Source organism: Xenopus tropicalis, chromosome 6, assembly GCF_000004195.4.
Source record: "Xenopus tropicalis strain Nigerian chromosome 6, UCB_Xtro_10.0, whole genome shotgun sequence".
In the NCBI taxonomy this organism is placed as follows: domain Eukaryota; kingdom Metazoa; phylum Chordata; class Amphibia; order Anura; family Pipidae; genus Xenopus; species Xenopus tropicalis.
The window spans coordinates 119,375,870-119,394,137 of NC_030682.2; the positions used below are offsets into that span (position 1 = coordinate 119,375,870).

Consider the following 18,268-nt stretch of genomic DNA (forward strand, 5'->3'; position numbering starts at 1 on the left):
ATCACTTGGCATTCATGATTTTAGAGAAAATTAGTTTTTTTTAATGGTTTATAAAACCACAACAATGAGAATGTTGATAAATGGGCCTCTAAAACTTTTAGGTACATTTACTAGCAACTGAGGGACCTCTCCCAACATAGCTACCACATGGTTCAGTTATATTATCAGTTTTTTGCTAAGTTGCCAAAGCCAAACATTGCTTTTTGCATTGCAACCGCCTGCCCTTGGGAGATTTGCAAATAATTCTGTAATAAGAATCAATGAAGTAGAAATGGATTTTTTTTACTAAGCCTGACTGCTTAGTGCATGTGTTCTTCAGCACTGGTCAGTGCATTGCTGTGCCAAGGGGGTTGCCATATAGGAACTAAAGTGTAAAGGTGAAAGAAAATGACACTCAGGATGGGAAGGGCATTAGAAGGGAGAGATGATAATATTTTAGATGAAATTGGGAGAACACAGAGTGAAGAATAAAACAAGACAGAAATTGAGACAAAAAAAAAAGTGGAAGGGCGCTAGGCATGTACCTCTTTTGCCTAAGCTTAGTCTGGGCCTTTGTCCCCCCACCACCCGCAGGACCCCCCTACTGCTGGATCAAACCCACCCCCCCTCATGTGCATGTGTGCGGGGGGGTGGTGGGAGGCCAGCTTGGCTGCTACCCCTATCTAAGTATAGCCATTTGATAAGCCCCACTCATCATCCATCAGCTCTGTATATATCTGGACAATTTGCACACAGATAGGAGTAACCATGAGGGCCATGTATCAACATCCCTTCATAGGGTATGGTATGTGGTCACATTGTTCATATATATATATATATGTGGGTTAAAATATTTTCCCAGACACACATAAACATTGAATCAAGTAATATATTGTTGTCACGAGGCGCTGTTGATTTTTAATGCAATTTACCCATCCAAACTATACAGAATCTACAGTGATGCTTGGTACACCTGTGCACAGAGACTGTTCAAATCACAGGAAAATAAATGGAATCAGTATTTTGAGGTGATTTTCCATGGTCCCTTAGCGACACTTCTTGAGAGCGTGCATTGTGATATTTTTAACCGCTAACATGGTTTCAACACAGGTTGGTTTAATGAGACCCTCTGGTAATAGAAATCCATAATATCCAGTGTCACGAAGCTCAAAGGCATACGAATATGGAATGCCATTATTGTAGGCCCAGTCCATGGAACTGCCTGAGGTCAGATCTGAAATACAAAATAGGAAAGAACATTCACTGGGGAACGTAATAAAATATGTGGTTTTCCTGGCATTTAGCGAATAAAACATGCAGGGCTTAGTCTGGCCCGCCTTTTTTGCAATGTAGTGGACTTTCAATTTGAAGGGGCTTTCGGGTGCATAGAGCACCACCGTGAGTGCAAGAAATACATTTGAACCAGGCCTTGTATAGCAACCTATTAGTATGTCATGGTAATGAATGTGTACTAAACCAATACTGCAAGAGATGTATGCTGCATATTTCAGAAAAGTTAACTGTTTGTCGCAAGTTGCAATATTTGTTGAGCTTATCAGCAAGGGTGCTACCCCCTACAGTGACAGCTAGGCACTTTCTGGGATGTCTGTACTCAGAAAACATTGTCACAGAAGAGAGTATAACAGTGCCCCTAGCCAGCATGGCAGTGTTAAAGGGATACTGGAATTTTTTTAAAAAAATGGTACTCCCTGTTATCCAGGACCTTTCCTGTGAATTAAGGATTTTTGGTAGTATTTAGGGATGCACAACATCTCGGACTTAGTTCAGAATTCCCCCAAGTCCTAATTTGTCCAAGTCCAAGCCTTTTTCAGCAGAATTCAGATTTGGTTGAATCCAAGTGCCTGACTAAACCAAATCCAGACCTTTAAACTTACATGACTTTTGCTCACATAAACAAGGACATTTTTTGTCCTTCCATACCCTAATTAGCATTTGGAAATGAGGGTTTGGGATTCATCCAAATCATTCATGAAAGATTCAGGATTCAAAATGGTGGATTTTTCAACATAAGGGGATCTCCATACCTTAAGTCTGCTAAAAAATCATTTTAACATTAAATAAACCCAATAGGATTGTTTTGCCTCCAATAAGGAATAATTATATCTTAGTTGGGATCAAGTACAAGGTACTGTTTTATTATTACAGAGAAAAAGGAGAGTTATTTTTACAAATATAAATTATTTGATTAAGATTGAGTCTATGGGAGACAGTCTTGCCGTAATTCGGAGCTTTCTGGTTTTTGGAAAACTGATCACATACATGTATTATTATTATTACTACGTATTTTAGTGTTTTTAGATACAGCTACAGCCGCTGACTGGTTTATCTTTGGAAGGTCCACACATTTAGACCTGGGGAAAACTTTGTGGGCTAGGTTAAGCTTCTTTAATAGACACCTGTAGAAAGGGTGAAGGTAAATTATATCATTTCAATAATGACCCAACTAGAGGCACTGGGCAGAGATGTCCTCTCTCATCCCTCCTGTTTAAAGGGTTTGTTCACCTGCACATGCAGTTACCAGAGCAGATTAGGGCACTTTAAAATAGATATGCACTGTATATGTATAAACATTACATATTTATGTACATATATTTTGCATATATATATGTAAAAGTACCTCTATCTTTTAGAGATAATTTCTTGTGACATTAGTATATTTTCTATGGCCGACCCCTTTTTACACTGGACTGTATCAGCACGTTGAAACTCTGCGTAACACTGAGAGCTTCCAGTAAGGTTGTTAAAAAATTACTGTGCATGTATACTGTGGAATAAAGTTTATTGAGAAAAAAACTGATACTGCATGTGTATAAACAATGAAAAGTGTATAGTATGGGAAGGGCCGAGACATTGATATCACAACGATCCCACCGAATAATTGCTCTGCTCCCTAGAGAATGTCAAGTGATGCCTCCCAAAGATTAGCTGTACGTTTAGACAGCACATTTGGCTAATTAGTGACATATTTAGTGCAAAACGTAGCTTATCAGGTTTAGAGGAACATTATTGTTTTATGGGTAGAGGTGAGGAAATGAACAGACCATTTAACAGGATATGAATAACATCAGGGGTGAAGGTGACATTTTTGTTTGAGGAGGTCTTTTTTTTGAGGAGCCTAAGTTTCCTTAAATCTTCATTATGTTCTGCCAGAAACTAAGAAAAAAATTATATTTTGGATTTGAAGTGCTATGTTTGTACCTTTAATTATAAAATAGGAAAAAGGCATCTGGCCCCCATTCTGCTGATTAGAGGCAGTATTTCTAGTTTAGTTTAGATATCACCGCTTCTTATTATTTTATCTACTAGTACACTATTATTATTATTATCAATAATATTTATAAAACTCCAAAACATTCACACTGTGCTTCTCAGAGATTATCATTTACAGCATACTTTGTGGCATACCTTAGTTTGTGATTGTATTTTTACAATTCAACTTACATAATGTGGAGGATGCTGGGCCATGTCTATACCTGATGCCGTAAGCAGAGCGTATCGCCAGAACAGCATTATGTGCAGCTGATTCCTGTATAAAAGGGTAAACAATAAATTATTATAGCAACAATATTAAGTCCAGAATCTCTCACCTAATGCCATAGAAAATCCACCATGCTTCACCATATTTAGAAGTTTATTAATAATAATAACTGCAAGTCTTACTGCAAAAGATTTTCAGCAAATACTATAATACACTTATTTATTCTCAGCACTATCACAGGAATGTGCCCTTTAATTCTATGCATTAATAAGGACAACTACTCGACACAGAAGATAAAGCTTAAGAAAAAATATTGTAAAATAGCAGAAAAGCAGTGTGCGGTGTACTTACAGTATCCTCTATTTATAATAGCATATACATCTGTAAAATAGTCTGATATCCACAGTTCCAGAACGTTACAATGACATCATTCTTTTACTATTGACCTGCCAGAATACCATTACAAAGGAATGTAGTCAACAAACCAATTTAATTGCTGGTTCAGAGTTAAAACTTACCCTCCAATAACCAGAACCAGCTTCCAAAACTGGTTAATTAAATGGGGATGTGCCTGGGCATGTAAAAGCTGATTGGTGTAACCCCCTCTTACTTGTGTTGGACCTTTATTAATGGCACATCATCTGAAGCACAGCAGCTGGCCAAAAAATGCTTAGTAATCTGTGCCATTCCAAGCACCTCGCCTTTGAATACAAATCATGCAGTTCTCAGTCTTGAAGTGAAATAGTTTTGAAAAAAAAACTGTCATTACTGCATTTGCTTATAATGCTTTTAACAATGTTCCCTCAGATATTAAAGGGCATGTAAACCCCCAACAAAAAAATGTAATCACTGAACAGCCACTTTGAAATATTTAATTACCTACCGCTCTGGTTGTTTAAAGGTAGTAAGGCTGCAACATCCCCATAATCACTTAGGACTCGCTTAGGACTCCTTCTTCTCCTCCTCTAACCCACTCGGCCACCTCCCTTAGGAATTTACTTTGTCTGTTAGCTACTGAGCATGCTCAGTTCTTCCCAACTCAGGTTACACCCCCCCCCCCCTTTCCAGTCTAGCAGCCAATGAATAGATGGCACTGCTAGCTTCCATAGAAACTCTGTACACTCTGCTGGAGCAACATGTTTATGTGTCAAGAGGGAAAATGGCTGCCTGGTGAAAGCTGCTATTGGTTTTAGAAAATGTGATGTTGCTGGCAAACAGTGGGGATATATGCAGTACAAATAATGGGGTTTGGTTGAGGGAGATGTTCCCAACCTTTACACATGTTCCATATTTTTCTATTTTTGCTATTATAAAGCACAAATTTGAAAGTTGGGCTATGTTCACTGAACACCCCATCCCCCAAACTTCTCACTTCTCTAAGCAGCAGCCATTGAGCAGCTCATTATCAGGGGCTACTTTGGGGACTGGTAATTAGTTTTAGCAGATCGTTTTAGGTTATTTGGGACCAGAAGTGACAGAAACTGCCTTTATATTCTTTAGTGGCAGAATAGCAGAAACAATAGATATTTCTTAATTAAAACAATGGGCAAAAAGTATTCTTAGCTCAAGCCTCATTCATTCAGCCAATATTGGAAATGGGTGTATACTTTCCTTTTAAGTGCCTGGGGGGTCTGCTCAACCAAAACAAAGGTTAAGCTTTGGAGTCAATAATATTATGTTTTGTGATCACTGTGACCACTAATCACCTGCCACCATTTTCCATAGCAAAACAAAGGCAGTGCTCTACCTATGTATATTCTAATGCAGGCAAGCTGAAACTGCTCAGAAACAACGTCAAATTAAGGCAATATTTAAGTCATGCCCAGGCCTCACCCAGTTTGGTCTAGACACACCTACAGTAAAGTTTCTGGTAAACTTTTGAGTTCTGTGATTCGGAACTGTCCTACAGAAATAAGGACAATTGGGACATGCAGTGATTCAGGAGACAATGCAGTGATGATTTAAGGCACACTTAGGAAGCAAGTGGTTTGTTTTGCCACTTATAATTTTGGTTTGACCTGTGCTGAAATATATATGTAGAATTTCAAGCTCATCTGTTTTTTGTGACTGTGTGCCTTTGTTAGCTGATATTGTTAAGGTGGGAATACTCAGGCAGATTTAAGCTGCCGATTTGGGTCCTTCGAACTGATTCAGCAGTCTATCTACCCATACATGGGGCCCTACGATGGGCCTCCCTAACCGATATCTGGCCGAAAATTAGCCAGGTGTCGATTGGACAGGCTTGATTTTCCTGTCTGATCAAAGACCACATCAGCTCATCAATGCAATCCTCACTCCTATCCCTATCATTGTAAGTCAATCGTTTTGCCCTAGGATCAAATTAACAACCTTGCTAAATGAGCAAATCTTGGCCATGTTTAGTGGGAAACTCATTTTCAGCAGCAATGAGAGAAACAAAACAAAATATGCAATCATGTTCCCAGCAAGCAATACTCAGGGCCAATAATAATAACAAATGAGCTGCTTTTATTTCAATTGTAAAAGCCAAGCACAAGTAGCAGTTCTCTTACATTCTGTAAAGCGTGAATGTCTGATTAATATTACACTTTCCACAGGCAGCCTGTCATTAATTATGCTGTTAGTGCAGCTCTGTAATAGAAATTTTATAAGCGCAACCTTGGGAAACCTCACTAACATAATCAAGGGACACAATGAAATCAGACATATCTGTAATAATGCGAAAAATTAAATGTGAATCAGTAACACAGGCTTGAACATTGGAAATGCTTCAGTAAACTATCACGGGACTGTTACTTACCACACAGCCAAAATTTGGAATAGCACCATACTGATAGGAGTAAGGATAAAGCAGCATCTGGGCATAAGCATGGAAAGACATATAAGCCCGAACATGTTTTCTTTGTTTGTAAAGGAACTGAGCAACAGCCTTAACCTCTGGCTCCGACTCAGGGAAGGGGCCACAGTAGGTGTTGTCACATGGGTTCAAGGAAGCTCCTTCATCTGGAAATTCAGAAAACAGTTGCTCAATCAATTTACTAGCAGAATGCAATGACACCGAGTTACACAGCACTCATTTATGCAAACAGGGGTCTTAGAACAATGTAACAAACAAGGGTTACAGAATAAAAGTAAGGCACGAGGGCCCTGCTCACAAGAGCTAATGTTAAGCACAGAGATTCCTTACTATTCCAGATCAATATAAGTAGGGTAACAAATAACAAACAGAAAATCTTGAAATATATCCTGGTGTTTAGTGATGGCATGAGTAATGAATAATGTCACTTGTATGACAAATGTGTGTATTTTAAGCAAGGCTGCTAACAGGGGAAGTGTTGGGTTTGTGTGGGAGAAGGTCAGATTTGTGTAAATCATGTGCATGTTTTGGGTTTGAAGGGCATAGCCAGGTGGATTGGGGGGGGGCATGGCAAACATTTAAAGTGGCCAAACATGGGCAGCTTTTGATTCAAGTTCTTTAGACTGATTCAGCAGTTTATCTGCCCATGTATGGGGACCCCTGATGGGCCTTCTCGACCATTATCTGGCCAAAAATTGTCCAGGTGTCGATCAGGCAGGTTTGATTCTCCCAACGGATTGGGGACTGCATCAGTTCAGTGATGCAGCCCTCGCTTCAATTCCCTCTATGCTATGTCATTCCTGCAAGTTGGCAGCAAGAAAGCTGTTGGCACCTTTTTTGGTGGTATACACTCATGCAGGGCAATGAGAATAACCTGTATGGGCTTTACCAGTAGTTGACAGGAATCATCACCATTACCAGTGTGGACAATATGCAGAAAATGTAAGGTTAGGTGATACCTTTTTTTGACTAAGTATAAATTGCAAACTTTTGGAGGACCCAGGACCCTTCATCAGACATACAAACTCATTTTTAAGATAGTTTCAAAGCCCCCTACTGTAACTGCCTTTTTATCTGCATGTAGTTAATTTGGAGGCATTATCAGAAACAGGCTCAAGCCACAGCAGTAATAAACATTTCATAAGAGCAGATAGTTGTCATGGGTAGGATATATTCTAATTTAATTAGTTTAACGTACCCTGGATAACTGTGCAGCTACTGACCCCGCAAACCCTGCAATCTGTCCTATATGCATTTCTTTAAAGGGATTCTGTCAAGGGAAAACAAGTTTTTCATGACATGGAGGATAGACACTCAATCTGCTCTGAGAAACTTCAGTCTCTCTTTATTGCTGTGCTGCAAATTGAAGTGGTCACCCCCCTCCCCCCAGCAGCCAATCAGCAGAACAACAGCAAGGTAGCAAGCAGCTACCCCATACCTGTATTGCTAAAATTGCTCCTTTGCCCCACTTAGTGGTAGATATGAGATATCAGGTTATCTGAAAACAGTTCTGCTGTGTGTTTGCTGGCTCTTTCCTTTCAGAATCAGAATGGCTGTCTACACACCAATGTTACGACTAAAAAAATACATTTGTTGGTTGAATAATAAAATTTTAAATGGTAGAGTGAATTATTTCCTATGTAAATATTGTAATTTAGAAATAAAAATCATGACAGAATCCCTTTAACTGCCACAGAATAAGAGATACCAGAGATTCTCAAGGTTGAATAATATTAATTACAGGAAGAGGGCAATAAAAAAAAGCTGCAATTAAATAAGAATCCACTATATTTTCTATAGATACTATCAGTATTTTGCCTGAGCTGCTTTTCTGTGGGTTGGGTGCACTCATTTAGCTTCTTGCCATCCTTTGAGCCAGTAGAAAATCAGTACCCCTACACTGGAAAATGGTACATGCTGTGCCCCATATTAAAAAGAATCAAACAATTTTCTCTCATTTAACCTAATTGCTGTTTAACTGTTCATTTAGCATTGCAGATTTTGATTTTGTCCACAGACTTGCAATAACAATTTTTATGAAACAGAATTCTCTAGAAGATTGCATTAAGTATCTTATGGGCTTGGTCTGTAAGCTTATGTTTCTCTGGCTGAAGTTTCACATACGTCTTATAAGAATTTCTTGCCAATATAGTAGTTGAGGCATATCCAATGGTGTGAGCAATTTGATTCTCTTTTTCTCTCAGGAAGTGCTTGCTGCCCGGGACAATGCGGACATTGGTTGAGCCTACCATTTATTTGAAGGGCTTTAAGAAAATTACAATTTCCTTCAGTCTTTCTCACTATACCAATGGGTATGGGGTAAGGACAAGGGGTCTACCTAATCCCCTTCTAGGCAATTTACTTTCCCTCATTAACAACCTTTTAGTTACTCGTGGATACAAGCAGCTGGTAGTTATTAGTCTCGCAGAGGTGCCTTTGGTGGTGTAAGGCTAAACCACCAAGCTATGTCCCGAGAGATTTTTGCACCAAAATACACTGTTGCCAGACCAATCCAATGACCCTGTGCAGGCACAGGGAAAGAATAGGGGCCAATTTTTGGCCTGAGTTTATTCCTAGTGACTTTAGGGGGCTTTTATGTTGTGTCCCCTTAAGTCTATCATACTTCTTGCACTTACCGCTCCAGTGCACCTTCCAGTTTCGATTAGCATCAACCCCATAGCACTGATATCTTGTATTTTTAGACCTAGTTTTCCTCCAAAAGCGATCCTAGTTAGAAGACAAAATGTATAACAATACATAGTTACATAGGGTTGAAAATAGATACTATTCATTCACAGGCATTAACAGAATCTGAGGAAGGGGGCTGTAATCTAATCCATTCAACCCTGTTATGATATGTATTAATGTATCTACTGTACAGCGTTGCGGCTTTATAAATAAAATTATACAAGACAGCACTTTATTTGCTTTAGTAGCCACAGAATGACACTGCCTGGAATTAGACAACTTATTATCTACAAAAACCCAGATCCTTCCTTCCCAATTAAGGATCCCCCCAACAAACTACCATTTAGTGTATAACTTGCACTTATATTATTTCTACCAAACTGCATAACTCTGTCCACATTGAATCTCATTTTCCATTTTACTGCCCAGTTTTCCAAACTTTCAAATGGCTCTGCAAAGTGGCAGCATCCTGCATGGAACTTATAGTTTTGTACAATTTAGTGTCATCAGCAAAAACAGAAAAAGTACTTTTCATGCCCACCTCCAGGTCATTAATAAACAAGTTAAAAAGCAAAGGACCAAGGACTGACCCCTGCGGTAATCCACTAACCACACTGGCCCAATTAGAAAATGTTCCATTTACCACCACTCTTTGTAATCTATCCTTCAGCCAGTTCTCTATTCAGGTACAAATATATTCCAGGCTAATATTCCTCAATCTTTTACGCATAAAACCATGCTGGCACAAACTTATACTATAGTGATTTGCAATGTATTACCCTATCCCTTATTACCCCTACCACTGATGTCAGATTAACAAGGTTACTTTAAAGGAAAACTATACCATTAAAATGAATACTTAATCAACAGACAGTTTATATCATATTAAGTGGTCTATTAAAGAATCATACCAAACAGGAATATGTATATATCAGTAAATATTGCCCTTTTACATATTTTCCCTCCTTGAGCCACCATTTTGTGATGGGCTGTGTACTCAGAGATCACCTGACAGGAAATAATGCAGCTCTTACTGTAACAGGAAGCAGTGTGGGAGTAAAAGACAGAGGTTTTTTTACATTAATTGACTCATATGACCTAACATGACCTTGGTTTGTTTTCACTGTGAATTGTACAATCCCAGGAGACGCCCCTAATTTTTAAAATAGCAGTTTTCTATTTACAATTACCCAATAGCACATACTACTAACAAAGTATATATTTATGAAAATGTTTTATTTAGATGATGCAGGTTTTTATATATGAGCTGTTTTATGCAATTTATTTTTTTAGAGACCTACATTGTTTGGAGGTATAGTTTTCCTTTAAATGTACTTCATCTTTATAAAAGTGAATAATTTTTACTCAGTTGTATAATTAGAGGCCCGTGGTTAATTGTGCCAGATTTGGGCCTGGGTCCATTCTTGCTGCTTCTCAACCTCCTTGCCCCCAACAGTCTACAGTTTTTCTAATCTCATCCCCCACGTACCCATATCTTTCTTTTCTCTTCTGTGTTTAACAATCTAATTTTTTTTTTCCACTGTGCCCTTTCATGTCCCAGGGTCCATTTGTGTATGGAGCCCCTACACCCCCCGTAGTTTCCTCTATTAGCATTGCAAAGCACATGAATAATAATAGAGTTATATAATATACTCAAATCTGTCAGTTTAGCAGGTTTTAGAATTAATGAGACATGGAGGCTTTTGCTCCAGGTGCTTGTACTTGCTATTATGTCAATGCCAATTAAATTAATGGGAGATTATTTAGTTGCACACAATACATATGCAACATTGCAGTCATTAATTGATAAAAATGGCTTCAGAAGAAAACACGCAATGTATTTTCTCAGTAGCAGCACAGGGTGATTAAAGGCAGACAGCACCATTCACATTCAATTAACTTTGAGGTGAAAAGAATTGTTGAGAAAACACTTATGGGAAGAATATATAGTGTGGTCTAGGGAAGTAATTACCGTAAGAGAAATGTAATTGTGAATGTAGGTTAGATGAACCTGTAGTGCAGTGTTTTTCAACCTTTTTTGGGCAAAGGCACACTTGTTTCATGAAAAAAAATCACGAGGCACACCACCATTAGAAAATGTTAAAAAATTTAACTCTGTGCCCAGCAGCAGTGCCCCCCTAGTACATTGGTGCCCAGCAGCAGTGTCCCCCCAGTACATTGGTGCCAAGAGCAGTGCCCCCCTAGTACACTGGTGCCCAGCAGCAGTGCCCCCCTAGTACATTGGTGCCCAGCAGCAGTGCCCCCCTAGTACATTGGTGCCAAGAGCAGTGCCCCCCTAGTACACTGGTGCCCTGCCTACGGCACACCAGGCAACATCTCGCGGCACACTAGTGTTGCTGTAGTGGAATATAAATATTTAATTTAAGGTCAATAGAGTCAGGGTACCTACATCAAGTGTGTCAAATGATGGTGCAGGCTGGATACAGAAAACATTTTTCACAGCCTGGGACCCCAGTGCCCTTGCAGAACCTGTGCCCCTTTATGGATGATTCTTCCCCCCACACCACCCAGAAGTGGCATTCCCGATACTGCCCCCTATACTTACCTTTTTTGTGCTCCAACAGGGATGGGAATGGGGCAGGATTACTAGTGCAGAGAGGGTTATTGCACTCACTTTACTAGACAAACCAATTTTCTGGTTTAAAAAATGAAATTTCATCTCTTAAAGTTATAGTTTTTGCCACCCCTGGTAACCTGAGGTTCCCCGCTGCCAAATGCAAGCTTCACAACTTGAAGTTCCTACAACTCCAAACCACTTTATTTCTTAAGGTTTTTTGGTATTAAGGGATTGATTTACTAAAGGTGCCTATACACTATAAGATCCACTCGCTTGGCGATGTCGCCAAGCGAGCGGATCTTCACCCGATATCCCCACCTACGGGTGGGCGATATCGGGTAGCAAGGGACTTAAAAAAAAATAATAATATTATAATAATAATTACATTTGAGCTTATGGGGCAGTCGGTTCGGGGACCGCATCAACGAGCCGATGCGGTCCCCGATCCGACCGGATTTTGTAAACCCAAATGTTAAACAAATGGCATGTATAAGTTCATGTCGAAGTCAACTGGGGCAGGTATTGATTTTTGTTTCAGTTTTTCATATTTTTTTTTAAAGTTGATAGACTCAATGATGATAATGAGTAGAGTGTAAATTTGCTGCATTCCAGAGTTTTCTGGAATGGTTTCTGAGTGTTTTTTTTTACATAAATAAGCACAATTGAGTTTAGTGAGTTTCAAGTTTTTTCCAATTTGATATTTAAATAATATGCCTATCCAGTACAATGTCTTTCCCTGCTCAAATACATTTGGTGTTTTCTCAATATTATTTCCCCATTCAGAGATGATTTTAGTTTTTTACATGAAAAAAGCAAAAGATTGAGCAACAATTTCAGTCAATTTATATCAACCATTTATATCAGCAACAGTTCACATTTAAGAAATTTGGTGAAAATAACCCTGCTAAGAAAATGCAACTATTTGTGCTATACAGAATTCAAAGCAACCATTAAAGGAAAATTATACCCCCATACAATGTAGGTCTTTATAAAAATATATTGCATAAATGAGCTTAAACCCTGCTTCATCTAAATAAGCCATTTTAACAAAAATATACTTTTTTAGTAGTATGTGCTATTGTGTAATCCTAAATAGAAAATTGCCATTTTAAGAATTAAGGGCCGCCTCCTGGGATGATAGGATTCACAGTGCACACAAACAACCCAAGGCACACATACATGCTAGGCCCCATCAGCCGCACAGAGCTGCATTATTTCTGGTCATGTGATCTCTAAAGGGGGCACAGACCCCATAGCAAAATGGTGGATCAAGAATGTAAAAAGGCAATATTTACTGAAGTATTCATTCTGGGGGTATAGTTGTCCTTTAACTGCAGCAAAACTAAAAGAATTGGAACTAATATTAAAAAGAAAATATGCCCCTTTGTGACATGAGCTCATTTAGCTTGTCACTGCCAGAAATAAATAAATATATATTTTATTTACACAGACATACCTGATTCCACAGGTTGAAAGGAACCCATATTATTCATGAGAACCATTTTCCAATCCCCTTAAGCTCACAGTGTAAAGCAACACATCCCCCACCTTATTCCATTGTAAAGTCACTCTGGTTTTTCATAGCTGGTAGTGTACATAGTTTCTGAAAAGAAGAGGGAATTCAACCTCCCGAATCCATCATTTTACAATAGAGGGAGGGGTTGAATCCTTCTGTGGGTATAAAAGGGGTAAGGACTGGTCCCAGCAAGCGCAGACCATGATTTCACAAGCACTGTCATGATTTCCTTTCAATATGTGGAGGTAGAATGTCTGTGTAAAAAAATGTATATTTATTTCTGGAAGTTCAGGGAGTGTTTATGCACCTTATCAAAAACCCATGAGGTCATGTCAAAAAGGGGGGAAGGAAATAGGTTTGCTAATAAAAGACAAAGAAATTGCCCACTTTGCAATTAATTCCAGTTGATTAATTTTAAAATTCAGTATGGATCTATAATCCGCTTAACCCCTGTTTAGCGAAAAATAAAATGTAATTTTCTGGGGTCTGGAGGGACCCAAAACAAGTGACCTGAGAATTGGTCCCCTTCCCTGTGCCCAGTGTAGAGTGCCCAGTAGTGATAGATATTGGTAATTACTAGTGTTTCCTTTCCCTTATGCCTTTGTCAGAGATGTTCTAGGTAGATTGGGAGAATTATGTATTGGACCCCCACATTCCTGGCCACTGGGTTGGGAATATTAATAATTAATATGTAGCTCCTCAAATACAAAAATACTATAATGAAAAAATAAATATAATTTGTAAATCAAGCAAATTACTTACAGTATTCCAGCTGAAATGATATCCATCCACGTTGAACACAGGCATTACATAAATGTAAAGGAGATTGAGGATTTTTTTCATAGCAGGGTCAGTGTTGTATGTATTAATTGCCTGAAAATTAAAGACTTAATTATAATTCATTAATTATAAGCTGAATAATCTGCTTATCAGCCTAAAACATTGCTTTACTGGTGGCCTAACGTGCTGCTTAGCACTCTGTAGTTTGTAATGTATTCATTTATTAAAAGTATTTACTAAACACAGATAGATATTTATATATATATATATATATATATACAGGTATGGGACCTGTTATCCAGAATGGCGGGTTTTCCAGATAAGGGATCTTTCCATAATTTGGATCTCCACAATATAAGTCTGCTAAAAATCATTTACCGTATATACTCGAGTATAAGCCGAGTTTTTCAGCACAAAAAATGTGCTCAAAAAGCAACCCTCGGCTTATACTCGAGTATACCTCCCCCTACCTACCTACCTCCACTTGTGTCCGTCCTGCCGGTGCGCTGTAAGGTGCTCGCACCCTGCCCCCCCACGTGGACGGGGCGCATGTCTGAGCGCCAGTGCAGGCGCGTAAGTTTGACCACGCGCGGATGCTGGTTCATCGCTCGTACAACTTTTCTTTTGGTTGCACTATGCCCATTATATCTTCCGGTACTGATTTGCTAGGAGGGCAAGTAAGTTTAAATAAACAATACCTTCTGCACATACGCTGTCGGTCAGCGAGATGTGTCCCAGGAAATGCCTGGTAACTAGGTAGTGTAAATGCCTTGGTAACTAGGTAGTGTAAACAACTCTGCCAGTTTGTGAAAACCAAACTGTGTGTTTGTTTGTAATATAGGGTCCAATGGGTAAAATCTTTGGGTAAAAGCAAAATAGAAGTATTTTTTAATCAACAAGGGCACAATAAAAAAAGAAAAATCATTCTTTTTAAAATGAAATTCTTATTTGACAATTTAAGGAGGAGGGGGGGTGGGTGCGCGCAACGAGCGCGTTACATCTGCACATCCATCTGCACAATGAGCCAGAGTAAGTAATTGGTACAATAACTTGTTATTTTCAAAAATTAAATTTGTATTAAGTCCAGCATCAAGAATTATTTTGCCCTTGTAACTACTATTGTAGTACTGTGGTGGGACTTGTACACTGGAGTCCAAGTAATTGATAATTAGTATGGCAGCTTCCTTAGCGTTCCTAAACTTGCTTTTGTCTGCTGCTGTAGCATTTTTCTTTCCCTAAAGTTATCTATTTATTTATCTGTTATTTGTTTGATTATTGAAACTTAGCAGTAGCGGCTGCATCTCTCACCCTAGGCTTATACTCGAGTCGATAAGTTTTTCCAGTTTTCTTAGGTAAAATTAGGTACCTCGGCTTATACTCGAGTATATACGGTAAATAATTAATAAACCCAATAGGATTGTTTTGCCTCCAATAAGGATTAATTATATCTTAGTTGGCATCCAATACCTGTAATATATATATATATATATATTTATATTTACACATTGGTTTTATATTTATACATAGATATAAGCCCTGGGTTTGTTTGCCATACTCTATATGACAATGTAAATAATATAGTGTATAGAAACATATACACTACCTGCACAACTGCTAAGTTATGAGTTCTATATGAAAGATGCCAACCAGTGTTAGACTTATAGATATATATTTAGTGGCTTGATTAAAAATGCATTCTACTTCCTGGTTGCTAACTGTTTGTGCATCTCTTGTATGTTTATGTTTAGTTTATTTTGTAAGTGAAAAGAAATGCACAACTACTGCAGGAATCGGTTTGTTAAAAGCAACATATTTGGAAATGTTTATGCACAGTTACATTTGAGAGTGAGATTCTGACATGAAGCTAAATGATGCTTACAAAGCAGGGAATAAAATATTGCAAAAGGCTTCCAGCTTGCAGTTGCCACTAACTGTAATGTCGTAAAAAAAAATGGCAGTTTAGGTGAACTGTGGAAGTTAAGGCAAGATCAGGAAAAGCAAGAAAACTTTCAAACTGCCTGTATGATGGCAAGAAAGGCAAACTCTCATACGACTGCAAAGGAGCTGCAGGAAGGTTTGGCTGACACAGGAGCGGTGCTGCACATTTCAGCATCACTTGCACAAACATGATGTGCATGGAAGAGTCATCAGGAGGAAACCTTACCTGCACACTCATCACAAACATCAATGTCTGAGGCACGCAAACTGCATCTAGGCCCAAGCTTGGGGCCTTCTGGGAACTAACACTGTGGCACTGATGGAGTAAAAATGTAACTGTTTGGTCGCATTCACCAAAGGTTTGTTTGAAGTAAAACAAATTGATAAAAAAACCCTTGCCAACTGTTTAACATGGGGGATCCATAATGCTTAGGACAGGGGGCTCAAACTCAATTTACCTGGGGGCCGCAGGAGGCAAAGTCAGGATGAGGCTGGGCCGCAAAAGGGATTTCACAAAAAAAAGTCGGGAGCTGCTGATTGCGGAAATGACGTTATGCCATAATAACAGTTATTATGGGAAGACGTTCTGTGTGCACAATTAGCTCCTTACGTCTTCCCATAATAACTGTTATGATGGCATAACGTCATTTCCGCAATCAGCAGCTCCCGCCCGCCGTGCCTTGCATTATCCCTTGAATCGCAATAAAAATTGTGATCCATTCATTCGCCGTTGGTGCGGGCCACAAAATATTGTACCGAGGGCCGCAAATGGCCCGCGGGACGTGAGTTTGAGACCCCTGGCTTAGGAGTTGTCTTGCAGCCAGTGGCACAGGAAACATTGTATGTGTAGAGGGAAGAATAGAATCCACTAAATATCAGCAAATTCTGATGCCAATGTGAAAGCAACAATACAATAATGCTAAACATACCTCAGAAGCACAAACTACTTAAAGAAAAGCAAGCTGAAGGTTTTGGAATGGCTCACAGGCCCCTGAGCTCAAAATTGCTGAAAAAATGTGGGTAAATTGTGGCATCACTATATCTTTCTGGGCCCGACAGCAAATTCAATTTAGGGGCCCAAAACATTAAAAAGTTGATCAATTCTACCAAGATATATTGAAATATCAAATATCTTACAATTTATACCTCCAGACATACTACTTGGTATGACTCAGAAATTACTACTAAATAATGCAGTGGTACTAGAAACAGATCAATACATACAGCAAATATCTTATGGAATCCACTGGGACCGGAGATCAACTCCCAGGAGTCACCGCATAAATCATATGTTGTACACAGTTTAGAATGAAAATCATGACTGAACGTACAAATTAAGACTACATCTTAAAGGTAACCTAGGACAGTGCTGTCCAACTTCTACGGTGCCGAGGGCCGGAATTTCTCTAGCATACATGGTGGAGGGCCGCTAATGGCTAATGGACCACTCCCCTTTTTGAAACCACACCCACTTCAAACCACACCTATTTTATCACAATGGTTGTAGCACAGCAAAATCCCAAATGCTTGGTCCTTACTGTGGGGATATCAACCATGATTCATATGTGAAAGAATTATGTCATATTAAGATATACCCTTAAATTCCATATGCCTCCTCCTCCCCTGTGGATAGCAGAACAACCCCAAGTACATAATTACACACCTTAGGAACCATTTAATGGCTATTTACAACTGCTAACAAACTCCCACAACAAACCCCTGCCAGGTTCACCTCCCACAAGCAGCATAGGGCAAGCAGAGTATGGCACATACAGGCAGCACTCTGCCTGTCCTATGCTGCCTGTGTGTGCCATACTTTGCCTGTGTGTGCCATACTCTGCCTTCCCTATGCTGCCTCTGTGTGCCATACTCCTACTGCCCTACCCTGCCTGTGTGTGCCATACTCTGCCTGCCCTACCCTGCCTGTGTGTGCCATACTCTGCCTGCCCTACCCTTTCTGTGTGTGCCATAACCTCCCTGACCTATGCTGCCTGTGTGTGCCTACTCTACCTGCCCTATGCTGGCTGTATGTGCCATACTCTGCCTACAGTACCTATGTCTGAGGTGTGAAGAAGTGATCAATGGGGGTGATTACAGTCTGAGCCTGAGGTGTGAACACTGCAGGGGGTGAACAATGCAGGTATTAAAAGGTGTGAACAACACAGGGGATTACATTTTTAAACAATACAGAGGGATTACAGCCTGAATCTGAGGTGAGAACCATGCAGGGGGCCAGTTAATCTCAGTACTGATACCATTTAATGCTTACTCAAAGGTAAGCCATCAAAGCAGCCAGACAGGTGGGGGGGCCACACAGAGGGGGGTCGCGGGCCGCCAGTTGGACAGCACTGACCTAGGATATTAGTGGTAACATTGGTCATATTACTGACAAGCAACCTGCCAGATAGTACTGCTCATCCTACTTTAATTCTTAATGTATGGTCACTACTAAAT

General features: G+C 39.5%; 1 protein-coding gene across 1 annotated transcript in view; it reads right to left on the reverse strand.

Moving 5' to 3' along the window:
• Positions 1 to 877: 877 nt before the first annotated feature.
• The window catches only part of cpa6 (carboxypeptidase A6), a 63,597-nt gene continuing 46,206 nt past the window's right edge, over positions 878 to 18,268 (reverse strand). Inside the window, 5 exon segments of the mRNA NM_001126533.1 lie at positions 878 to 1,213; positions 3,442 to 3,526; positions 6,258 to 6,460; positions 8,951 to 9,041; positions 13,859 to 13,969. Of these exon segments, the coding sequence (NP_001120005.1) occupies positions 1,026 to 1,213; positions 3,442 to 3,526; positions 6,258 to 6,460; positions 8,951 to 9,041; positions 13,859 to 13,969 (678 nt within the window). The 3' untranslated portion in view covers positions 878 to 1,025.